The sequence below is a fragment of the Xiphophorus couchianus genome, chromosome 20 (genome assembly GCF_001444195.1).
Source record: "Xiphophorus couchianus chromosome 20, X_couchianus-1.0, whole genome shotgun sequence".
NCBI classification, from domain to species: domain Eukaryota; kingdom Metazoa; phylum Chordata; class Actinopteri; order Cyprinodontiformes; family Poeciliidae; genus Xiphophorus; species Xiphophorus couchianus.
This window is the reverse complement of record NC_040247.1, coordinates 1,109,612-1,135,071: the sequence shown is the minus strand read 5'-3', so window position 1 is coordinate 1,135,071 and position 25,460 is coordinate 1,109,612. Positions and strand designations below refer to the sequence as shown.

The following is a 25,460-nucleotide window of genomic DNA, read 5'->3' as shown; positions in this document are numbered from 1 at the left end:
AAGACAAAAGAAAAGTCTTCCTCAGAACAGATGCCTTCTGTCCCGTCCCTGCTCCAGCAGCGCCACCACGCGGTTGGAATTTATTACTCCACTTTAAAAACATCCGTGAAAGCGCAGGGTGGGTAAAAGCATGAATACCCGCTCAGAGACATGTTTATAGTGAGCTCTAGAAATTCACCTTTAACCCTGGAGGAGTAAATAAACGCGACAAAAAGAAGTTCAGTCGTGCAATGGTTTTCTATTTCGGAGAATAAAATATGACGTTTTCATTTTGTTTTTTTGGGAGGTTTGATGGAAATGTTGTAAAGTTAAATGTAACATAAAACATGATGTATTTTGCATTTTGTGCAAGTGTTGCACAAAAATGACACATGTACACACGTTTTAGATATTGCAATGACCATTTTATTATTTTTTTACTTTCTTCTTGTTCCATTAATCTGGGTCACTGAGATCTTGCTGAGTTCAGGAGTAGTGGCCTTTGTTGCTCGGTTTGCGTTATCTAATCCGAACAATAGAGTTCAATCAAAAATAATAATGATAATAATAATAATAATAATAAGAAGAAGAAGAAGAAGAAGAAGAAAAATTAACATTTTAACTTTTTGTTGTTTGATGTTGCAATACTACAACACGGGTCTAATATTGTTAGTAATTAGATAATCAATAATAAATAAATAAAAATAGAAATTAAATTGCAGTAATAGTGTATTTAAGATACATTTAGAAAAAGGATAAAAAGCCAAAAATGACACAGAAGGCTCTTTAAGTGAAAAAACTTTATTAAACTGCTTAGAGTGCATCATGCGGCCACATCGACCACTAAACATTTAACAAGAACAACAAAGTCAAAGTTATGCAAAAGCAGAATAAACCAACAAAATACGTTTCAGAGCCAACAGACACAGAAACAAGAAAACAAATCACATGACTCCAGTTTAACAACTTCCTGTTTGTCAAAAGAATTGTTAATAAAGTTTTTTGAAGCGGTCAGCAGCTGCTGCATCATAACAAACATGGCGGCGGGTTCTCTGTGACGCGGTTTTAATTAAATGTCGGCTTTTTAAACGCTCTAGTCGGTTCGGCGTGTTTCTCCGCAGATCAGGATGGAGCACGGCCCTTTTCCAGAGGTGGTTCCGGCCCGGAAGGTGACTGTGGTCGGTTCGGAGCTGGTGGAGAGCTACACGGTACGGCTGTTAGCTGGGGTTGTAGCAGCACCGATGCTAAAGGAAACATTCAGACAGACTTCAGCCCTTCAGCCCCTCTCGGAGGCTTTAGATCTGCCGTTGTCATGGTAACACATTTGGTCTCGATTAATGAAACAGGCATCAGGGCTACATTACACACAGTGACGTAGCTCTCCTGTTTATTTTCCTACATTTTAACGATTAACGCTTACAGTTACAGGAAGGATCAAATCTAGTTTATCACAAGTTTGTAATATTAAATAATGCAAATAAAACAAGATTTCAAAGACTAAAACATTGAGTTATGGTTCTTAAAATCACGGGAAAGGCAGCAGACGCTCAGTGAGACTCTCCATAAGGAGGGGAAGCTACAAACGGTCAGTTAGCGGAGAAGCTGGGCTTTTTTTATGCATAAAGCTCAGCATGAACTGGGCTTTATGCAAGTACATTAATGGAAAGTTTAATGGAAGGAAAAAGAGGCATCCAATCCAAGACAGCTCTTACATTCCAGAGCCAAAGACTGTCCTGCATTGCTCAGTGGTCCAAAGTTTTCTCTCAGATCAGATTAGGATGAAATCCCAAAGCATTTAGGATTTCATTTAGAGATCCAGAAGGACTGCTAGATGAAATCGTCAATAGGATGTTAAAGGTCACCAGAGGCAACAATCACCAGTCCAAATCATTCTGAACTTCCAGAACCTCAGCAGAACCACAGGGTGCATGCCACGTTGCGTTAAGGCAGTGATTCATCAATGCAGCACCAACCAAGCATCAGATTAGCTTTACCATTAAACAGATCTGCTGTGTTTTGATGCAGTAACCATGGAGACGGGTTTGTTGTTTCCCTTCAGGTCTACATCATCGATGTAACGGACGGTCTGCACCGGTGGACGGTGAAGCACCGCTACAGCGATTTCTACGAGCTGCATGAGAAGGTGAGCAACAGCCCAGGACATGGTGACAGTTTTAACAAATATGTAAAAACATATTTTTTTTAATAAAAACAAACTGCAGCTTTAACACTTTCCCCTCCCATCTCAACCCCATAGTTTTCAGTTGTATTATTGTTTGTTGTGTAACCGTTGAACACTTTGAGGACTGTGATTTGCCTGGATTTGAGGAGAAAGGCGTCAAACTGTAGCATTGTCTATGTTTTCCTCCTGAATCTGCAGCTGACAGCAGAAAAGAAGGTGGACCGCCATCTGCTTCCTCCCAAGAAGATCCTGGGGAAGAACTCCAAGAGTCTCGTGGAGCGGCGGCAGAAGGAGCTGGAGCTCTACCTGCAGACGCTGCTGCAGCAGTTTCCAGAGGCCACGCCCACTCCGCTCGCCTACTTCCTGCACTTCCACCTCTATGTGAGTATCACCTGATCAGGTGGACTACGACCAGCTCGTTTGGTCATGGCTGACAGAAAACGTCCTGCTCCAGTTTAAAAAAATAACTCAAATCAACTTTTTTAAGCATTGCATCATGCAATAATGTTATTCCCTGATCAAAACCACACCTGAACTGGTGCTTTGATTCTTTCATGCATGTTTGAGAAATCCTTTCATCTCTGTGGCAACACCTTCAAAACACCTGACTGGACCTAGCCCCACCTACAAGGTGCAGCTTCTCCTTAGAGCTGCAGTCACAGAGTACCAAAGTAAAATGTTTTAGTCATATTTCATATACATATAACATTTTTATAGCAACTGAAGGTAACATAGTTACTTGATTGTGTTATAATGTGGCACTATGACCCTGCAAAACGCATAATATTGCCTCTTTAATGTTATTTTTAGTGTTTTATGCCCAACGTTGGTCAAACAAAAAGAGACAATGTGACCACAAAGAACTTAATTCACCAATAATAATAATTAATTAAGATTAATTTCCCATATATACAAGATAAAAACTTGGATATAGACTCATGTTGGGAATTTGCATAAAAAGTAGATTTTCCTGATTAAGACTTTTGATGTTAAAAACCAAGATATTCTCTAATATTGGAAAATCTGTAAGTTGCAAAAAAAAAGTTTTCAGTTTATAAAGTCAGAAATCTGCGACACAAACGGCAAAAGTTCTCTGAGATTGACGTAAATTTATGAGCAACACATCAAGTATACTTTTCTCAGTGTTATTGGTAGAACCGGATTAACAGGGTAGAACGTTTCTCAGGTCCGGACTCACCTGGAACCGGATTCAGACTCCCAATCCGGACACATTCTGGTCCAGGAATGAACCTAGTTCTACCATAACACTTATAAAAATGTCCAGATGAGCTTCTTTTTAAAGTTGCCACCTCAATCTAAGACATGTTCTGGCACTTTTTCTCACAAATTAGTTTAAATTAGACTTTTGTGGTAAAATCTCTCCTATTTGTTCGGATCATGTTCTTTCTCTGCTCCACAACGCCCCCTAGTGTCAAAGGAAGTCTCTATCAATGTGAGAACATGGAGTTGCTCTGCTACAAAACAACCAGACTGTTTTATTGTCTTCCTGTTTCATAACAGCTTGAAGTTGAAACAAAAGCAGAAGGTCAGACTGAAAATGTGGCTGTCAGGCAGGGGACTGCTGGCTATCAGTTCTCCTTTTCTCTCTGTGATGTTTTTCCAACTGATGGTTGATTTCTGGCTCTTGTTGTTAAATCCTAAATTAAATCCTTTGGATCTCTTGTTTCAGGAGATTAATGGCATCACAGCAGCGCTGGCGGAGGAGCTCTTCCATAAAGGTCAGAGGAACCATTTTACGCTGTTTTTAGACAAAGAGGCAGAACCACTGGAAAATTCTGGATCTGCTGGTGAAATGCTGGTGACATCTAGCTGCTGTGTCTCTGTGCTGCAGGGGAGCAGCTGCTGCAGGCAGGAGAGGTGTTTTCCCTGCGTCCGCTCCAGCTTTACTCCGTCTCCCAGCAGCTCCGCCTGGCCACGCCCACCTGCCTCAGCGGAGACGCCAGAACGGACCTGGGACACATCCTGGACTTCACCTGCAGGCTGCGCTACCTCAAGGTATTGCCGCCTCACTGCATGTTCTTGCTGCAGAGTGCATGGGTGTTCATGCAGGTTCTGCTCAGATTTCAGGGAGCAGAGGTCCAGTAGGAACCAGTAACATCCAGGAGACCAGTCTCCCCTTCGACCTGTCAGTGTTCAAGTCCCTGCTGCAGATTGAGGTAACTTCAGCTCCCACAATGCTTCAGCAGGACAACCGGCGTGAGATCTGAGAACATTTAACTCCTGATGTTCTTCAAAGTTCCAGCGACGTCACAGAGAGGTTGATCATGTTTGTGCTGAAAGCGTCTCTCCGTCTCCATCTTCAGATCAGCGACTGCAGCTCGCAGCAGATCCAGGGCCTGCCGTCCCTGAGGGCCAGCTTGGCTACACTGAACCTCCACCGCTCTACTGAGTCCATGATGGTGAGCCAGTCCAGAACCTGAAGCCAGAACCTGGAGCCTGGGTCCAGATGCTCCAGAACCTGAACCTGTGATCTCTTCCCTCCCTCCAGTCCGTCCTCGTCGCAGAGGCCAGCGAGTTCCCGCAGTGGGAACCTGAGGGGGCGGAGCCTGGCTGTCCTGTCACAGCGCTGGTTCCTATCTGGAGACACCTGACCACGCTGGACATGAGCCACAACCGCATCGGCGCCGTCGACGACTCAGTGGTGAGTCAGGGTTAGCCTAGCTTCACCTAACCCTGAGTTAGTCTAGTAGGTCAGGATTAACCTGACCTGAAAACTAATGAAACCTCAGAATCTCTTTGAGCCTAATCCTGTAAACTATGATCTATTTAAAGATTAATCAAAAATAATCCAGTTGATCACAAAGGATCTGGAAGTTTCATCCTCCTGGTCAGCAATAATTTTATTCCACCTTAAATGTGACGTTAAGCTATAAAATAAACCGATACGTTGGACGTCAGTGGAAATATAGAAACTGTGCAATAGCCGGGTTCTATTATTGTTCTGTCCTTTAAACTGAAGTTTGGAGTCAGATTGTCAGACATTTTCCTCCAGATGTTCTCCAGATCATTCAGCTCACTGGTGGAGAAAAGGAAAACATCTGGACAGTTCTGCAGACTGCTTCCTGGATGGGTGGGGCCATGTGGATGGGCGGGGTTATGATGATGGGTGGGGTCATATGGGTGGGCTGGGTCATGATGATGGGTGGGGTCATGTGGGTGGGCAGGGTCATGATGATGGGCGGGGTCAGGATGATGGGTAACCTGAAGACCAGCATCCTGCCAGACAGTTGAACTTGATCTTGTTGAACTTGAACCAAAACCAGACTGACCCAAACATCTGATTTCTCCTCTCACCGACATAGTTCATTATTTTCTGCAGATCAGTGAAGGGAACGTCCAGAGAGGTCAAGATGTTCAATGTGTGGATTTAAGGAAACGTTGAAGTTCTGTAATCTCTGTAGGATTGTAGTGAACGTTGCTGTGTGTGTGAAGTGTATGTGTGTGTTAGCGTGGAGCTGATGGTCTTCCCTTTGCAGAAACTCATCCCAAAGGTGGAGTTCCTGGATCTGAGCTACAACCAGCTGTCGTCTGTGGAGAACCTGCAGGTCTGTCCAGCACCGTCCGGAACCATCGAAACCGCAGGTCCTGTCTGACGCTGAGCCGCCTGTTTTGTTGTTTCCTGCAGCACCTCTACAGCTTGGTGCATGTGGACCTGAGCTACAACCGCCTGCGCAGCCTGGAGGCGGCTCACACGCGGCTGGGGAACATCAAGACGCTGAGCCTGGCGGGGAACCAGCTGGAGACGCTCAGTGGCCTCTCCAAGCTCTACTCTCTGGTCAACCTGGACCTGAGCCACAATCAACTGGCACAGGTAACCCTGCTGTTAGCATAGCTGCCATTATGCTAACAGCTGGTTAGCGTAATGGACTCTCCATTCCATTCAGTGACGCTCATGACTGGTGAGGCATCAACTCCTCTAGAATCAGGTGTACAAATCCAAAGTTCATTATAGAAGCTTGCATTTCAGTTTTACTTTTTCTGATTAAAGCTTTTAATTGTTTTTGAATCCGTCCCGAACCATCGGAACCGCAGTAGAACAACAATAGAGCCAGAAAAACCAAAGAATATTTAATATAAGGTAAATTTGATTTCTTAAAATTTTAATTCTTTACTTTAGCTGACCTTCTTTTAAGATAAATATTGCAAATTGTGTATGACCTTACATTTATCTTCATTAACTTATCCTGTCCACAAATATCAGTCACTTGGGATGACTTCACCAACAAGTGTGTTGGTTAAGAGAATGGAAATAACTTCCTGCTTCATTCAATGCGTGGCACAGCGCCTCCAGAGGTGAGGCAGAGTACTGCACTGTCTCACTCCAGACTCTTTCCACAAACACGTTGAAATGAAAAACGAATTTAAAGTGGACAAATTGATTTTCTCTCATCATTGTTAGCATCTATTTTACTGTTGCTCCCTGACCACACGTCTCTGCCTCCATTTTGAGTTACGATAATCTGATTTAATGGTTTCCAGTAGAAACCTGTTCATGGTGGAGCTCTGTGCATTTTTCCAGCTGGAGGAGATCAGGAACATCGGAGCTCTGCCCTGCTTGGAGAAGCTCAACCTGTCCAGTAACCCCATGTGCATCATCCCAGACTACAGAACCAAGGTTCTGGCCCAGTTTGGGGACCGGGCAGCAGAGGTAGGCTCTTCTCCTGGCCCAGTTCCTCTAAACCAGCTGGTCCTGGTTCTGATTCAGTCGTGAACCCGACTGAATCGGAGGCTTTTCTGTCTAAATCCGGTAGATTAATCACCTGACAGGAGGATGAGAAGAAGGTCTCCTGTATTATAATAGTTTTGGGTTTTTCATTATAGTGCAACTTTATTTCATTGTGGCGTTTTGTTTGTCTAATTCAGTTAGTTTTAATTAGGTTTTAGAGTGTGTTTGCTAGTGTTTATTAGTTAAAATGTTTAAAAAATGTTCTCAGTTTCAGCTTTTGTTATTTTGTTTGTTCTGGGTCACTGTAATAACCTTGGAAATGTCCTGTCAGTAACCTGTTGTGTCCTGGTCGTTGTCAGGTGAGCCTGGACTGCAGAGCGACGACGGAGAAGGAGCTGGACACGGTGGAAGTGCTGAAAGCCATTCAGAAAGCCAAAGAGGTCAAAGATCGCATGAGCAGCAGCGATAAGAAGGTAAACAGGAAGTCAGAGTTTTAAGCTCTTCTGTGGATGATGCAGTGGTCATTGACTGAAATATTAATTTTCTATTTAGTTTGTTGTTTTTCATCTAGGGCTGCAGCTCAATTATAATCATAATCGATTATAATGACAATTAGTTGGATTTTAAAAATGGTCATTCTGCTGATTTTTGATTTTATCATTTAAGCCTTTTTATATAATATTATAAATATATTAAAATATGCAAATAATTCAATAATTTTTTTTAAATCAGAAAATAAACATTTTCCTGCTTGAAATCCAACAACAGGGTTCCTTCAATGACCGTGTGATCATTCGTAGCAAAGGACAACGGGACATCAAGGCGTCTGTGCTGATCCCCAGTTTGATGGCATCAGTTTATGCTGATCAGTTCTGATCAGCATCAGAACCTTTCACCGGGCTCTGATTCGACTTTGTAGCGAATCAGAGTCGAGCTAAGACCGAAGCATTGATCTCCTCCGCTGCTGGTTGAGCTCCTCCTCTCTCTGTTGTCAGATCAGTGAGGACTCCAGGGCGTCTGCAGCTCCTCCTGCCTCCTCCTCTTCCTCCTCTTCGTCCTGCCCCAGCCAAGGTAATCATGTATGTATCAGGCTGTGCTTGGCAGAGGGAGTATGAACCAATCACATCACGCCCCACCCCCCGGGTCAGATCAGCTGCTGGACCGCCCAGACGGACCCGGTCTCTTCCCACTGACGCTTTCAGCTTGTCTTTGTTCAGGACTGACCAGCAGAGAGGACGACCCCAACCCCCCTGACACCCCTCCCCCTCTGGACGCCAAACCCCCTCCCAACATCGCCGACACACACCTCCTGTCTGCCGAACCTGCTCAGGTGAGGCTCAGACACCCCTGATCACCATGGCAACCACGAGGCTGGAGCAGTTAGCACTGGATCAGAGCGAATCTGATGTGATGCTAACTAGCATCTGTGGCTAAATCTGGCATATTTACATGTTGATCAATATGAAACTCCACCTTAAATGATGCTAAATGTTCAGGTGTTACATCCACTAGAAGGCCCAGGGCCTCCACCGCAACAATATTTATGATGACCTTTAACCTCTCAATGGCTGAATTTATATCCAATCCTACAAAAAGAGTTTTAAAAAAAGTTAGATGTTAAATTACAAAATTTCAGAAATAAATTCAGTGAAGTGGTTAATTTAAGAGAAACTCTGACTGGTTTCTCCTTCCTTAATGATGTCCATTTAGGATATTTTGGCGGGGTGCATGGTGATGAGCGCTTAAAATGGGGTGAAAGGTCAGCTCTCAGGTCTGTGGAGACGTTTGCGTCCCTCTGAGGTTTTTGGGTTTTTATTGTCTGTGTTTTTTCTCCTGTAGGTAAAACGTTCTGCTGTCAGCCAGCCTGAACAGCCACTCCCAACAGCGAACACGGCTTCTTCCTCTGTAGCCGTCTGGTCAGTGGAGCTCAGTGATCTGAAAGCGCACAAACGTATCAGTAGAACAAATGAAATGTGATTTAATGTTTTTAAAACTCAGAAACCTCCGTGTAAACCTAATTTTTAAACTGTTTTTGTTTTCTTCCAGCTGTTTCTGCTCAGCTTGCTTTTCCAGTCCCCTGGAGGTCTGCTGCTCCGCCTGCAGCGCCACCTGCTGTCCGCTGCTCCCCTCTGCTCTATTCGCCCTGTCCAACAAAGACTTCAGTACCCAGCTCTCCCAGCGGCTCGGCTCCATCCTGAGGGAGCAGAAGACGAAGAGAGGAGAGGAAGAGGAGCAGGAAGAGCAGAGGTCTGATTCCAAAGACGTTCGGTCTGAAGTGCAGAGCACCGACGTCGGCGGTCGCAGGTGATTCATCCGCTCTCTGTTGCTTTCTGTTTTCTTCCCTCAGAGAATTTATAATTATTCACTGATTTATTTCACTTTTTGTTAAAGTATTTAATGCTTTAATAAAACAGCAACTTCAATTTTTGCTCAATTGTTCTGTTTAATGTCAGATTAATTTTGCTTCCAGTTTTTTACCGGAATGTTTCTAAAGGTGTGAAGTTCTCACCTGTCTTGAACATCCAGAACTTAAAGCTGCAGTTTATTAAGAATGTTTGGTTTTTTTACATATTTGTTAAAAAACAAATGAGGCAGATGATCTCCTACGCCTCCCCCCTCTGCTCTGAAGAAATAAATTGCTCCCGTCCAAAAACAACCAATCAGGGCCATTAGGCGAGTCTTAGCGCTGTAAATAATCCTCATGTGCTCACTGCTAAATGTAGTAATGGCAACTTACAGTTACAGGAACCAATGGTGGCTATGCTAACTAGCCTGAGCATTCATGACAGGCTATGCTAACTGCAGCATAGCAGAGATCAAGGAGGAGAGTGAGGATGATTGACAGCGCTAAGACCCGCCTCCTGACTCTGATTGGTTGTTTATAGTCAGCATTGGGAGAAAGCAGAAGAACTCAATCTTTTTCACCGAATATCCGTCTGACAGCAAACTGTGATGACGTAGTGACAGTTTCAATAAACTTGTAAAATAATATTTTTTATAAAGTATTAAACATGTCAAAGTTTCTGTCAGTTTAAATATTTCTAATGAAAGCCAAGAAAGCAGCTGAACTCTGTCAGTTTTTAGAAACCCTTCCTGCTGCTCAGTGTAAATTCTGGACTTTACTTCAAGATGGCTTCCTCCCTCTGCTCCGCAGTCTAAGCTCCAGGGACGGCTACTTTGAGATGGGCCTGGATGACTCTGGGGAGGAGCTGGTTGGCTCCGCCCCCTTCCCGGAGGGGGAGGAGCCTGGCGTCCGGCTGGAGGAGCCGAGCGAGGAACAGCTGGAGGTTCGGGTCCGCAGAGTTCTGTGGTGCTGCTGTGTCCTGGTCGGCCAGGAGGTGAAGCAGAGGGGGGCATGTCTGGTTCTGACGGACCGGCTGCTGGCGCTGCTCCTCTGGTCACATGACTCCCTGTCAGCCAATCAGGAGAGAGGTAAACACCCGGCTTTATCTGGAGAAAAGAAGATATTGTTGTTTAAAATAATGATCTAAAATATTTTATTATTGTTTTATCTATTATAACAATATTAATATTGATTTGTTATAAATAATATTGCAAATATAAATATTGTGGATAGTTTATAATGTTACTAATTTCCCAGGAAGAACATCCTGCAGTTTTATTTGATCTAACCTCTGAGGTTCTGACTGGGTTTTGGTCTGGATCCATCTGGGTCGGCTGGTGCCGCTCGGGTAATCATGTTTCAGATCTTTCCTCAGGCCCGGACCAGAGTCCAGATGTGGAGGAAGTTCTGTCGGGTCTCCAGGCGGATCTGCTGGTACCGTACTCCCAGGTTCTGCTGAACTGCCCAGCCGAGCTGCCGGACTGCTGCCTCTCGTTTGGAATCAAAACGGGTCAGAACCGCTGGTTCATCTTCTCTGAGGCCGAGGAGGTCCGACAGGCCAGAACCGAGCTGAACGGGCTGCTTCAGGTCAGAGACGGCGCCGAGGTCCGATTCAAATGTTGAGTTGAATTTGACTCCCGTTCAGAACCTTCATGTTGGGTCAGAACCATTTTGTTGGGTCAGAACCTTCATGTTGGGTCAGAACCTTCGTGTTGGGTCAGAACCTTTGTGTTTGGTCAGAACCATTTTGTTGGGTCAGAACCATTTTGTTGGGTCAGAACCTTCATGTTGGGTCAGAACCTTCATGTTGGGTCAGAACCTTCGTGTTGGGTCAGAACCATTTTGTTGGGTCAGAACCATTTTGTTGGGTCAGAACCTTCATGTTGGGTCAGAACCTTCGTGTTGGGTCAGAACCATTTTGTTGGGTCAGAACCTTCGTGTTGGGTCAGAACCTTTTTGTTGGGTCAGAACCATTTTGTTGGGTCAGAACCTTCATGTTGGGTCAGAACCTTCATGTTGGGTCAGAACCATTTTGTTGGGTCAGAACCTTCATGTTGGGTCAGAACCTTCGTGTTGGGTCAGAACCATTTTGTTGGGTCAGAACCTTCGTGTTGGGTCAGAACCTTTTTGTTGGGTCAGAACCATTTTGTTGGGTCAGAACCATTTTGTTGGGTCAGAACCTTCATGTTGGGTCAGAACCTTCGTGTTGGGTCAGAACCTTTTTGTTGGGTCAGAACCATTTTGTTGGGTCAGAACCATTTTGTTGGGTCAGAACCTTCATGTTGGGTCAGAACCTTCGTGTTGGGTCAGAACCTTCATGTTGGGTCAGAACCTTCGTGTTGGGTCAGAACCTTTTTGTTGGGTCAGAACCTTCATGTTGGGTCAGAACCATTTTGTTGGGTCAGAACCTTCGTGTTGGGTCAGAGCCTTCATGTTGGGTCAGAACCATTTTGTTGGGTCAGAACCTTCGTGTTGGGTCAGAACCTTCATCAGGTGTATATTTTCCTTGTTTCACCATCTGGTTCTGGTTCTGGTTCTTCTAGGACCCCTCGGACCTCCCAGCTCCTCCTCTTCCTCGGCTCCTTCCTCCTTCGCTCCTCAGCCCCTGGGAGGTGGAGGAGAGTCTTTCAGCTCGGGGAGGATTCCCCGCCCACATCCTCTGCTCCTCTTCCTCTTCTCCCTCCTCTTCCTCGCCGGCCTCAGGCTCCGCCCAGCTCTCCTCTGATCTCGGCCCGGAGGACGCCGGCCTCCTGTCGCTCCTCTTCCTCACGCCCAGAACCCTCTGGGTTCTCCGGATGGACTTCAGGCATCCGTGGACGGACCGTCCCCCTGTCCACCTGTCGTCCTCTTTGTCATCCTGGTGCAGGCTGGTCCGTTTGGCTCTCAGCTCGGTTCTCCTTCACCCCGACCACAGAGAGATGGGAGACGGACCCGACCGCGTTTCCTGTCCAGACCCGCAGCACTGCCTCAGGTTCTGACCCGACTCTCTGAGGCTGTTTTCAGACCTGATGGTCCGATTCGTTTGGGCACCAAACATTTGTTCACTTCCAGCTGCTGTGGTTCTCTTTCACGCTGCTCTGAGTCAAACGATCCAAACTGATTGAAAGACCTGTTCCCCTCCTCGACTGGGGGGGAGCTGTTCCAAGAACTACCGAAGGAATCGACACAAAAACCTCAGAATAAAACGCTGAACGTAACTTACTTCTTTAAAAAATGTAAACAAAGACGCTGTAGCTTCAGATTTTAGTGATCGTAGGATTTCTCTTCTCTAGTGTTAGATTAGGATGTTTGTTTTGGCTGTATTTACCCAGAATTCCCAGCACTGTAGTCCATTTCCTGCTTTTGGAGCAGTCTCTGATCTGCTTGCCATTCACATATGCATTCAAACCGAACCAGATTTCACTTTAATCGAACCGAGACCAAGGTGTGTTGGTTGAGTTTAATTAGCGTTCACACCTCCCCAAACGAACCAAACTTTCTAGACAAGCAAACTGGATTTGAATTAAACCAACTTAAACACGGCTGGTGTGAATTCATCCTGGGTTTGTCTGAGTTCTTGCGTCATGTTTCCACCAGGAGGAGCCACTCTGTGGATCTGCTGGCTGGAGGTCGGAGGCTGCTGCTGCTCTTCCCTCTGGCCCAGGACAGGAGCTCCTTCCTGGGGGAGCTGAGCCAGAGGAGAGCCTCTCTGGAGGGGCTGAAGGTGGTGGCGCTGCCCCGGCCCTGCAGGCCCTGCCCGGGCCCAGCCGGATCCGGTGAGGACCAGCTAGTGCCACTAGGGGGCGCAAATGCCTCATAGCTTCTTACAGACTTTATTAGCTAATTTCACAGCAAACACTAACAATAAACGACTTAGCTGGAAGTTTGTTAAGCAGAGTAAAAAGATTTTTAAAAAGTCACTGCAGAGAAAAGAATCAACTAGGTCGTCTCATCTGACTGCTGCTTGTGTTTCCAGGCTGCTGCAGAACCAAGGAGCCCTGCTGCTGCTGCAGCGACAGGAAGTCAGGCTGCAGCAGGTGTGTGTTGTTGCAATATGCAATTAATTGCATTATAAATTAAATCCGGCTCAATTTCCATTGATTTATTGTTTCTCTCTCTTTCTACCAACAATTTGATGACTAACGTTTTCAGTCTGGAGCTTTGGTCTCAACTAGCTCTTATTTCAAGGACAATTTTGTTTAAATTGGTTTTAGACTTCATAATTGGTTTTATTTGTTGTTTCTGTTTTTTATTTTTTTTTATTTTGGATACTTAAAATGTGCTCCAGTGTTAAATGTTCATTAGAATTTAATATGAGAATGTATTACCATTATATTACCTGAAAACTGTCTCAAATTAACAATATTATCATTGTATTATATATATTATCATTTATCGCAATAACTTTTCAAATTTTCAAACTTCACTTTCTGTTTTTAAAAACGAGCAGCTCTGAATCTTCAGCGCTTCTAGCAACGGACATCGAGAAATACCTTCAACCAGAGTCGGGTTCAAAATAAAAATAAAAAAACCCGAATGTTTGAAATTAATCTCAAAACTACTGAGTGTCAGAAAGTACTAAGCTTTTTATCTGAAATTTCTAAAACTAATCAGAGTTTTTTCTAGTAAATTTTCCAAGCAAATTTTCAACTTTTTAAACTCAAACGAATTTTTTCCCCCCAGAAAATTTTATTTTTTTGGTGAAAATTTATTTTTTCCTATCTACATCGACCCTAATGCACTGTTGTAAAAGACAGACTAAATTTAATGAGAATTAAATGGATAACTAAAAGTTTATGAGTCAATTTTATTTTTGCACTTTTTTCTAATCTTCTCTCCAACCGTCTGAAGCCCCCTAGCGCCCTCTGGTGGCCTCACTTTGGATGGGGTTTTATGAGATGAATCCGATCTGCATGTTTCGGTCTGTTCATGACATAATTTCATGTTTTTGTTTCTCTCTGCAGTCGAGACTCATTGACACTCCAAGATGAGGAGAACCAGCCGCCGCCCCACCTGGTCCCGGGCCTCTCACCTGGACTGAAGCTCCTAGCCGGACTCAGAGGCCAGCAGCTGCTCTCCTACTTCAGCAGATACGTAGCTCAGGTGAAGCGTTTCAAACAACTCACTCTCCCCTCTCATCACTAGAGCACAAGAATAAATCCTAACTTTATGAGAACTATTTGAAACTTTGTTAAAATGAGGAAGGTTGAGCATCTTGTGAAGTTACAGTTAGTATCTGTTTTAAAAATAATGAAACATTGAATCTTTTAACACATCAGCACCAAATTATTATCAGCAGCAGCAGAACCATGAGAGGATTAGAAGGAAGAATCAGACGGACTGAGCTGCTCACCTCAAATAAAAACTTTTTCTCATTAAAATGACTCTCCAAATGTACAACTTCTCTGGTAATATTGCATTTTCATTCTACTAATGCTATGACTTTATTGTCATAAGTTAAACAATCAGTTTGTTAATTAATTGGAACCCTGCTGCCACCTACTGGAGGTTTGTTTATCAGTCTTATAAACATTTATTATTTAAGATTAAAAAACAAATTCTGTAAATTTATTTATGTCTGTAAATTTTCTGTATTTAATTTCCCTTTGGGACTAACGAAGTATTTTCAAATTTGAATTGAATTTGAAATCATTTCTATCGGAGCTCCTCTAGCGGCAGTTTTAGCTTCACATTCTGGAAAAATCTCCTGATAATTAAAGGTTTTCATAATAACAAATGTATCTGGACAATAAATTGTCCCAGAAGTGATTGTGATAAACGATAATATTGTTATTTTGAGACCATTTTCAAGTGATATAATGGTATAATAATGTAAGAAAACAACTTTATATTCTAATGAAAATTTAACACTGGAACTGCAAAGCATGTTAGATATCAAATGAAACAAATGAAACGACAAATAAAATTAATTATATAGTCTCTTTAAACTAGATTGTCCTACTTGACACCAGATTAAAGACTTTTGTCATGAGGTTTTTGATAGAAAGAGGGGGAAAAAAATAAATAAATCATGCAAATTTATTTATTAATCTAATAAATAATCCCCAGATCTGTATTAATGTTAAATGAAGCAGAAACGGTTTTCACATGTTGATGTTAGAAGTATTTATTTATTTTTTTAGCTGCTGTTGATTTTTAGGAAGGAAATGTTTATTTTCTGATTCAGTAAAGGAATTAAAGTATAATTTGAATTTGTAATATTGTATGAAAAGACTAAAACGGTTAAATGAAAAATCTGCAGAATGTGACGATTAATCGCCAGACTAATCAATAACTAAAATAGGCCAGTTGTGTTTGTGGACCATTGAAGGTCCGTTTGGTTCTGATGGTTCTTCTCTTCCCCAACCCAGTCGCAGGCCGAGGAGCTGAGGCATGTCTGCTGGCTCTCTGTGCTGCTCTACAAGACTCCAGGAAGTGAGGTCACTTCCTGCCTGCTGCTGTCCACCGAGGCCATCTACTTCCTGCTGGACGACTCCGTCCCGCCGCTGCATCCCCACTCAGGTAGGACCGCCAGGAGCGGACCGGTTCTGGTGATTATATGTCTGTGTCCTCATGTCCACTGTCCCTGTGTGTCTCCGCCTCAGGGACGGACGCCGAGACGAGTCTCTGCAGCTGCCTGAGCGTCCGGCTAGCTGAGCTGCAGGCCGTCAACGTGGGACTGTTTGACCAGAACTTCAGGGTGGTAGGTGAGTGGACCCGTCCCTGGGCCTGTCGCAGTAACCGATAAGTCAATTAATCGCATTGCAAATTGAAACAATCTCAATTCCATTTGCACAATTTATTGTTTTTCTCTTTCTACCAGAAACTCTCTGACTAAAGTCTTCAGTCTGGTGCTTTGGTCTCAACTAGTCTTTTTTTTTTTTAAGGACAATTTTGTTTAAAGTGACTTCATAATTCATTTTATTTGTTGTTTTGTTATAGCTGAAAGACATATCATGATATAAGCGCTTCATGTCAGTTGATATCGATAATTATTGATTAGTTTTCTGTTTTAAATATCTGAAATATTTCCAAAATGGTGGCCAGATCGTACCTGTTATTTCCACAGATTTCTCTCCGCGCTGCTGTTGTTTATTATTTAGCAGATATGTGGCAAAACCTTAAACTGCTGCTGTGCCAGTTACTCAACAAGTTGTTGCTAGGTAACCAAAGAATGAGTAAGTGAGTTGATGCCACCAGCTGGCTTAGCTAGCCGAGGTTAAGCAGCTGAAGTCTTTTCTCTGCCTACATCCCCCAGAATGCTTTGTGGTTCTGAGAATATTTTATATAACATTCTGTCAGATTTATTATCTACTGATATTGATCTAGTGTCTATTGCGATATTGATTTATTGTCCAGCCCTTGATGTTTCTGTTGTTTTGTTTATTTATTTGGGATATTTAAAATTTCTTCCACTTCCAGTGTTAAATGTTCATTAGAGTTTAAAGTTTATTGATCTGTGATAATGTGTTTTTGCATTATTATACCATTATTATTTTATCACTTGAAAATGATCTCAAAACAACAATATTATTATTCATGGCAATAATTTTTGGATCAATTTACCGTCCAGTGAAGGCCCACCTGTCCCCGTGTCCCTGCAGGACGCTCTGCGGACCAGGTGGTCTGCTGTCTCAGCAGGGACGGCTACGGGACCGGCGTCTTCCTGCAGCGGCTGATGGCGGCTCTCAGCCTGCAGCAGCAGCAGCGTCCGCCCCAACCCGACCCGTCCGACCAGGACTTCTACTCCCAGTTCACTGGTAACCCAGAGGACAGACAGAGACACGTCCCCCTGATCTCCAGATCTGACTGTGTGTCTCCCCATGCAGGAAAGATGCAGAACTACGAGCTGGTCCACAGCAGCAGGGTGCGCTTCATTTACCCCAGTGACGAGGAGATGGGCGACCTGACCTTCATCGTGTCAGAGAGGAAAACTTCTGCCAGCGCGCCGCCTCCGTCCTCCTGCAGCATCCTGCTCTACCTGCTCGTCTTCCAGGTGAAAACTGCAGTCCACACGTCTTCTGAGACAAACTGGACCCCTTAGGGAGCATCTTCAGGTGGTGGCAGTGTCATGCTCTGGGACTGCTGAAGCTGCCTCCTCTCATCAGCGAGCGCTCTAAGGACACCCTCCGTCCTCCTGGGGCTTCCTGTAGACCAGTGGTGTCCAAACCTTTTGCCACTAGGGGCAAAATCCTTCAGTTGAAGGCAGCAAAAAGTATTTAAAAATGAACTTTTTGTGCTTTTTGTTTTATTTTTCTTGTAAGAAAACTAAAACAAAATTGTAAATCATTACAAATAGAAAACATAAAAAAGGATTTTTGCACTATTGCGTTATCATAATACTGGCCCACAGTTTCTGACCTTTTGGGATAATAATTTCAGCTCACAAAATCCTCCAGAGGGCCACAAATGGCCCACGGGCCGCACTTTGGACACTTCTGCTTCACAGACTGGTTGCCGCCCCCTGGTGGCACCCTGGTAACCATGGTAACCTCTCTGTCTGTCCTGCAGGTCCAGATGTCCAGCCAGCCGTCCACTGAGCGGTCTCCGGTCCTCCAGCCCCGGACGTTGGTCCTCACCGGGACGGACGTCTTCCTGCTGGACGAGGACTACGTCAGCTACCCTCTGCCGGACTTCGCCAAGGAGCCGCCGTCCAGGTGGGACATAACTGACATACATACATACATAATGGTTTTATATGTACATGTCCAGGTGACTCACATCTAGCCTCACCTGGTTGTATATCATTATCATTATTATTTTTGACTAATTAAAAGACGAGAAGGAGCCAGATCAATAATTTGGATGAACTTTAGTGAATAAAATGGCCAAACAAATCATAACAGTTATGATTTACTGAGTGTAGGAGCTCTCTCTATCTAAAGCAGGGAAGCCCAGAGTCGGTCCTGGAGGGCCGGCATCCTGCACGGTTTAGTTCTGTCCCTGGTTTTAGTAACAACCTTTTCAGCAGGTCAGTGATCATCTTAGGCCTCTAATGATCCATCATTGGATCCAGGTGCGTTAAACCAGGGAGAGACTAGAACATGCAGGATGCCGGGCCTCCAGGACCGACTTTGGGCCCCCCGATCTAAAGTCTTCTTCTCCTCCTCCTGAGGCATTATGGGATATGTAGTCCCTTCTATTAAAGGTCAACAACTTTAACTAAATCTACTTTATAATTCCAGCTCAGATTGTATTAAATTATAATATCCTAGATAATAAGTTCTTAACACACTATTCTGAGGAAGTGGCTCTGTTCTTTGTTTCTATCCTCCTGTCTCCATGGTTACATCATGCTGTCCTCCGTCCCTGTCCTGCAGAGGGCGCTACCAGCTGTGTGAGGCCCGACGGATCCGGGACCTGGACCGGGTTCTGCTGGGCTACCAGCCCTACCCCCAGGCCTTGACCCTGGTGTTTGACGACCTGCCGGGTCCGGACCTGCTCTGCCACCTGACCATGGACCACTTCGCCCCCACCGGCGAGGAGGCTCCGCCCCCGGGGGGCGTGGCCGGCGGCCAGGGCGAGGTGCAGTGGTGCGTCTTTGTGCCGGGGGGCGACAGCAGGGAGCGGCTGATCTCGCTGCTCGCCCGCCAGTGGGAGGCGCTGTGCAGCCGGGAGCTTCCTGTCGAGCTCACCGGCTGATTGGATGCTGGGGACCACTGTCGCCATTGAGACCGCTGTCTGTACCTGGGGGCGCTCCTAGTGGACCCGACTCTGGTTGAAGGTATTTCTCGATGTCTGTTGCTAGAAGCGCTGAAGATTCAGAGCCGCTCGTTTTTAAAAACAGGAAGTGAAACGAATGGACTGGTGTCGCACTGCAGGGGGCGCTGCAGCTCGACCACAGGAGTCTAACTGTCAATATTATGTTGATGCACTGCAAAAACATAAAATCTTACTAATTAATTTTGGTCTAGTTTCTAGCGCAAATATCTTAGTCCTCTTCAAATCAGACAAAACTAACTTACAAGTAACTTTTCTGCAAGATATAGGAGCTTGTTTTAAGTTTATAATTCCTTAATATTGATTAAAATGTGCTAGTTCCAGTGGCATTATTTCACTTATAGCAAGACATCTTCCCCATGTAATTAAATGAAATAATCTGTTGATAAAACTAGTCCTTTTTAATCAATATTTAGGAATTATTGACTTAAAACCAGCTCCTATTTCTTGCTGAAAAGTTACTTGTAAATCTGTTTTGTCCTACTTCAAGTGTAATAAGATATTTGCATTAGAAACTACGCAAAGATTTTGTGTATCTGCAGTGCGTAACCTTAAAATAAATGAACTCGGCACAAATACTGGAGACAGGGACAGTTGCTTTCAGAAATTAATCTGGAAGTTTAGCCTGTTATCGGATGAAAATATCACAAAGTTATTTATTCACCTAGAAATGTAGCCGTTTCCAGATAAATATTCAGTGTGAAACTGTTACATTTATAAATGAACGAATAACTTGGTGAAAAAACTGACAAATGAACCAACCACTGTTTTCTCTAAATAACCCAAATTATTGCTGTTCATTTTGTAACTTTATAAACCTCAATCCCCCCCAACTTAAACAAGTGATTCCAAAGCTTCTGGATTTCTTCTTAAATCTGCTTTAAAACCAAAAGTTGATTTCATGCGTTTATTTTCTCTCTTCTGCTGCATAAATCCATTTGCACTTTCACCCACTCGCTTGGCACAATCTGCTCTGAACGTTGTATTTCTTGCACATTATTATGCCAGATGGATCAGTATTAACAGACTGAATGTTGAAGCTTTTTACTCATATTAATTTAACAGGGTTGTTGCTTTATGACAGACTGGATGTTTTTCATCCTGAAAGAATAAAAATTGATCCAACATGAAGTCTTAAATATCATAAACACTGTTATTATAGTGTTGTGTTTTTTTCTATATATGCACATTCCCAGTGATTGTTTTTGTATGTTACAGTCAACATGACTGGATTTAGAACCTGTCAGTTTGTTCTGAAGACTAAAGCCACTGAATAAAAGTGAAACTGAAACCTTTTTCTGACTTTGTTTCATGATTGTTTGAACCTCAGAAAGGAGGATTTCGATTTGCCGACCGCTGACGTAAACTGCTTGTGTGGAGAAAAATGAATTTCACATAATCTCGAAAGCCTAATATATTAATAAGCATAAATAAGAAGGGTATTATATCTTTAATTACAGTATGATTTCGTCTTATAAACGTACAATATAGTTTGTTAGTCATAGTTTTCCCCCCCAATAATTACCGTTTATTTTATTTCAGTTAATGAAAATGTTTTCTGTTTTCGTTAACTGTGACCTTGGTTACTAAAGGACAGATTGGTTAACCACGAAAACTCAGTCATTCATCATGAGCCACAAACTTGTTGTCATGGAAACCCACATCATGAAGATCCCGGAGAAAATCCAGTTGAAGAAAACTACAAAAGAGTGCAGCAGTTTTGCTGCGGGTTGCTCATCGCTGGCGATGGGAAGCCGCCATCTTGGATCTGTCTCCCCCGGTCAGCGGGACGGTGAAGGTTGCTTATAGAAACTGGTCTCATGTTACTGCTGTGTGCTTTGACATATGATGTTTTCTTGAATTTAAAATAATGAGCTAAAAAAGGATTGCTTGTTGTCATGGAGATGAAGACTGATCTTGGACCTGCCCACCTGGACTGTTTATTGCCATTGAGACGATGACGCCATCTTGGACTTGCCTCACCCGGGCTGTATGTTGCCGTGGAGACAATGACGCCATCTTGGACCTTGGTCAGAGTGTCATCATAGGTTGTTTGTCGCCGTGGAAGACGCTGACGCCATCTTGGGGCTGCCTCATTCAGACAGATGATGATGATGAAGGTTGTTTATCGCCGTGGGGACGATGACGCCATCTTGGGGCTGCCTCTCCGTGACAGCAGGATGATGGTCTATGCTTTCCCCAGAGCTCCAGCCTGATCTGCTGTCCGAACCGGAAGGAGACCTAGGTGGGCCATGACTACCTGACAACCATACCGCAGCCAACCTGATTTAAAATCTATATTACGTGAAAATATATAACTAGAATGAAGTCATGAAGAAATAGTCACACCAGTTGGCTTCAGCTCTGGTCGGTAGCACATCTGCTGACCTCATAATAGTTTTATACTGAATGAAACTTTTCCCAGAACTCCGTAGTTTTGCTGTTTTCAGATTAAGTCATGCAGTCGCTTTTGTTTTCCCACCATAGTTAAGTGTTGATCCAATGGAAGCCTTTGGAAACCTCATAAATCTGAACAAGACCCATCAGAAGCTGCTCAGCAGGAAGCTGGATGAGTTTGGGGTTAAAAAGCATCAAACGCACCGCCACCCATCAACTCATTAAACTTCCTCCATTTCCTATCATTCAGCACTGCTCATCATAAAACCCAACTCACTTCCTTTCTGCGGCAGCCAGAAAACAGAGATACTGTACCAGGAAGTGCCTGATCAGCAAACGCAGGAATCTAACCCGCGGTTGGCTTTCTGCTGGTTCCACTGAGGTCAGCCCACTGATGGGAAGCAGCTTCTGTTCAGGCCTTTGTTTCCAGGAGGACCCGAGGAACTCTGCTAGGGAGAAATGGGTCGCGTCCTTCTGTAGGAACAAACACTGTGACATGACGAAGCATTTTTAAAGAACAAAGCGGGTCAACTGGACTCCAGAACCTGAGCCACTACAGCTGATGGTTGCTGTTCCTTCACTAAAGCTGCTTCGTCTTTGTCCTCTTTCCACACACTGCAAAAACGCAAAATCTTACCAAGTATTTTGGTCTTAGTTATAAGTAACTTTTCAGTGAGATGTAGGAGCTTGTTGTAAGGCAATACTTTCTTAATATTGATGTAAAAGTACTAGGTCCACTGGCAGATTAATTCACTTATAACAATGTCTTGTTTGCGAGTGCGCTAGTAGTCTGCAAGGTACTGCATACAAACAGCCGTGATATGAGCTTAAAGTGTACAGTTAGCTTACCAAAGGATTGTGTTACAAGTAATAATGGATAACCAAAAGAAAAGCTGAAGATACTGGTTAGGGTTAGGGTTAGGGTTTATCAGAGGAATTCATGTCTGCATAAATATATTTCAGTTTCTAGGTGTGAGTTGGGAAAGTTTTGTTTTTAGAAAATCTATTAGATACACAGTATGCGACCGACACGCACTGCTGCAGCTGTGATGAGTGATTTACAGTTTAGCAGCGCAGCGCCCTGCGCTGACTAACTGCATCTTAACAACTAAAATAAAATAATTATTTATGTCTGACTGGAAGAACATTTTTATTTCTGTCAATGCAACTCAAGTCTATTTTTTTTATTATGCTTCTAAACTAAAAGTAGCCCTACAATTTTATTAGTGCACAGATTAATAACATAACAAATGTTATTAAAAGCCTATGGAATAAAAAAATCCTTAAAAAAAGAAATCCACACTTTCAGACTCAGTAAATAATTCAAATGCCCTGAGTAGACATGTTCATGGTTCTGTTGTGACCAGTCACATTTACAACACAGCACCGTCCTTATTGGGATGAACAAAGAAGACAAGAATAAGTCAGTTTTATTTCAGGTTGTACATATTTACATATTTTGGTTTTTCAATTTCAAATCTGTTTGTCAGTTTCAAAATAATTTCAGTTTCAATTGTTTTTTCTTTTGAACAAACTTTATGTCCCAATGTGACTCCATATTTTAGTTGTAATAAAAATTTTGCTAGCTAATGCTAATTGATATGCGAATAACAGTAAACTAACGTAAACAGTTTTCAGACTTAGCGTTGTGTCCTTACGTTAAAAATGTCACTTCAGATGACTCTGCAGGTGTTCACTTTGGTTTGAAATTGGATCAATGGGTTCATTTTTACACAATAACTGACAGTGAATAGGAACATAAATGCCTGAAGCCCATTATCATATATGATCAGTCTTACATTGTGTGTCCATTCTTCTTCCATTGCCTCTTTTTATTTAATCTGATTAATGTATTCATTTATTTGAATAAATCTGGTGGCAATCATTTGTTCCTTATGCAACCTGTCTGCAAAACCACTGGACCTGCAATAGAAGAATCTCCAACTTTCAAGTAAGTGCAAATTAAAAGTAAGTGTAATTCATGTAGGTTTCAGAGTTAAATCACTTTAAAAGCCCTTAAAAAGTGGAAAAATGAACTGAACTGACTGAAGCTTGCAGACACTGTGCTTAATGTAGGATTTTTAAAGCTGGTAAAAACATTTTGACTCACGTGTTTGGAAACTGTCCTGAATCTTGTGACTGGATGTTCAGTGCTTACACTGTGCAGATGTGTGTGAAACATCTGGCAGGATCAAAACTGCTGCAGAGGACTCCATAAGCATTTAAGGTCCAGCTCGCTTATCGCCTGCTTCCTGCCATTGTTCGGCAGATTTGCATTTTGACCTTTAACCCCGAGTTCGGTCGCTCTCACTGCGCCTGCTGATCAAGTCCATCTTGGTTAAAACAGGAAGTCAGCTTTCACATTTTGTTCTCTTTTTTTCCACCCTGAGAAGCAGACGGCTGATGAGGAAATCCGTCTCGGTGGAACCACCGCAGCAGCCCGATGGAGGGAAAATCCAACGAAGACTTCCTGTCTAGTAGATACACAGTTCCTTAAAACTTCTTAGACAGAAGTTTGAAGTTTACATCCAATCATCACAGCCTTGAATATTACATTATATCAGATCTTCTGATTATGCATTTAAGCTAAACAATAAAGTCTGGATACAGGATTAGCATGCATCCACCTCAACTCAAGGTCAAAGTTTAATTCATTGTCAGTTAAGCAAGTAACACTTTATTTGAAGGGTGTGCAAAAGACTGACACACAGAGGTGGGCAGAGTATCCAAAAAGTATATTCAAGTAAAAGTAGCACTACTTCGTCCAAGAAATTACTCAAGTAAAAAAGTATTTGGTAAAAACTCTAACTCAAGTACTGAATAACTGATCAAATTATCATTTAATATTTAAAAATTACATAATTAGACAGACCAATATATAAAGTTAAGTGGACATTTTGGCATTGTAAGGACCAAAATGACAATAATTCTTGTAAATTAAAGAATTATAACTTCTTATAATTCTTATAAGTTAAAAAGAAAAAAAAGATAATTTTTTTCCTAATCAGTTTCTTTTGATAAAAAATGTAACTTTAACTTTAGCGGCAGGTGTGTGTCTGTGTCTGGTGAATGTTTGGTTTAAACATGTCTGTTTTTCATTCAGTGGGTAGAAAATCCAGAAATTTTACTCAAGTAAGAGCAGAAGTACATCGTAATAAAATTACTCAAGTGAAAGCAGAGTGTAGTAAAAATACTCACATTTAAAAAAATAACTTACTGTCTGAAGTAAATATAATTGCGTAAATGTAGCTAGCTAACAACTCTGTTTTGCCTCAGTGTTTGAATTTGACCAAGTTTTAACCATCTGACCCAAACTGTTCCCCTCAGATAAAAGGCAAACCCTGAAATCCCGGTAAGCTTCTTGGACCTGCAGAGACACCATCCACTGTGAATTCACATCATCATGGCCTTCAGTTGACAAAACAATGACCCTGTTCCAAAATCAGGACCTTCGCTGGTAAGTGGACTGTACTCATGTAGAGCTTTATCAACGACTGAGGCGCATGGAGTGGGAATCGAAAAGATTGAGCTGCTTGGATGCAATAACAAGAATGTTTGCAGGAGTCGGAGGGAGGCTTTAAAACCGCGCTTGGTAAAACATTCTTTATAGAAATCATTAACAAAAACATCAACAAGGCTTGTGCCTTATTAGCCACAGTTGGTTGACAAATCCAATACCAATGCTATACCCAAACATAACAAATGGCTGAGAAAATGGCTAAATTTCAACAATACAACCTTAAAACATTAGAAATCAGTCGCGCTCATCCTCTTGCTGTTTTGATGTCCAACTCCTTAAAAAAGTCCTGCATCTGACCCAGATAGTAAACTCATGGCTCTTATCAGGCATTTTCCATCAGGCTTTAAAAACAGATTTTATCAAACCTCTGATAAAAAAGAACAATCTGGACAAATCGCTACTGCAGAATTACAGGCCGATCTCCAGCCTCCCATTCATCAGCAAAATCACTGAAAAAAACTGTTTCAACACCATAACCAACCACTCTGACCCCAGTCCGGTTTCCATGGTTACCAGAGTACCCAGACTGTCCTAGTCAAAGTGTTCAATAACATCCACATAAACACAGTGCTGGCTCTGATGGATCTTAGTGCAGCTTTTAACAGGGCGAGTATTTTTTGTCTAGTTTTTAGTGTAAATGTACTAGTACACT

The 25,460-nt window shown here is 42.9% G+C and overlaps 1 protein-coding gene across 5 annotated transcripts; it reads left to right on the top strand.

Moving 5' to 3' along the window:
• Positions 1-975: 975 nt before the first annotated feature.
• nisch (nischarin) lies at positions 976-19,146 on the top strand. 5 transcript variants are annotated; one of them, XM_028001962.1, is made up of 28 exons: positions 977-1,187; positions 2,039-2,122; positions 2,360-2,542; positions 3,852-3,900; positions 4,014-4,177; positions 4,243-4,338; positions 4,486-4,581; positions 4,671-4,823; positions 5,659-5,727; positions 5,808-5,993; positions 6,702-6,830; positions 7,208-7,321; positions 7,844-7,919; positions 8,066-8,178; positions 8,688-8,764; positions 8,895-9,152; positions 10,003-10,280; positions 10,556-10,779; positions 11,736-12,163; positions 12,769-12,947; positions 13,148-13,208; positions 14,136-14,274; positions 15,543-15,693; positions 15,777-15,878; positions 16,776-16,931; positions 17,001-17,167; positions 17,683-17,828; positions 18,492-19,146. In XM_028001962.1, exons 1-28 carry the CDS (start codon positions 1,107-1,109, stop codon positions 18,811-18,813), a joined length of 4,281 nt encoding a protein of 1,426 aa, XP_027857763.1. In that variant the 5' UTR covers positions 977-1,106; the 3' UTR covers positions 18,814-19,146. The 5 variants fall into 5 exon arrangements, with proteins under 5 accessions (XP_027857765.1, XP_027857763.1, XP_027857767.1 ...); XM_028001963.1 differs by having other exon boundaries at positions 978-1,187; positions 10,568-10,779; XM_028001964.1 differs by lacking the exons at positions 8,895-9,152; positions 10,003-10,280; positions 10,556-10,779; ... (8 more) ...; positions 17,683-17,828; positions 18,492-19,146 and adding an exon at positions 8,559-8,607 and having other exon boundaries at positions 976-1,187.
• Positions 19,147-25,460: the final 6,314 nt, after the last annotated feature.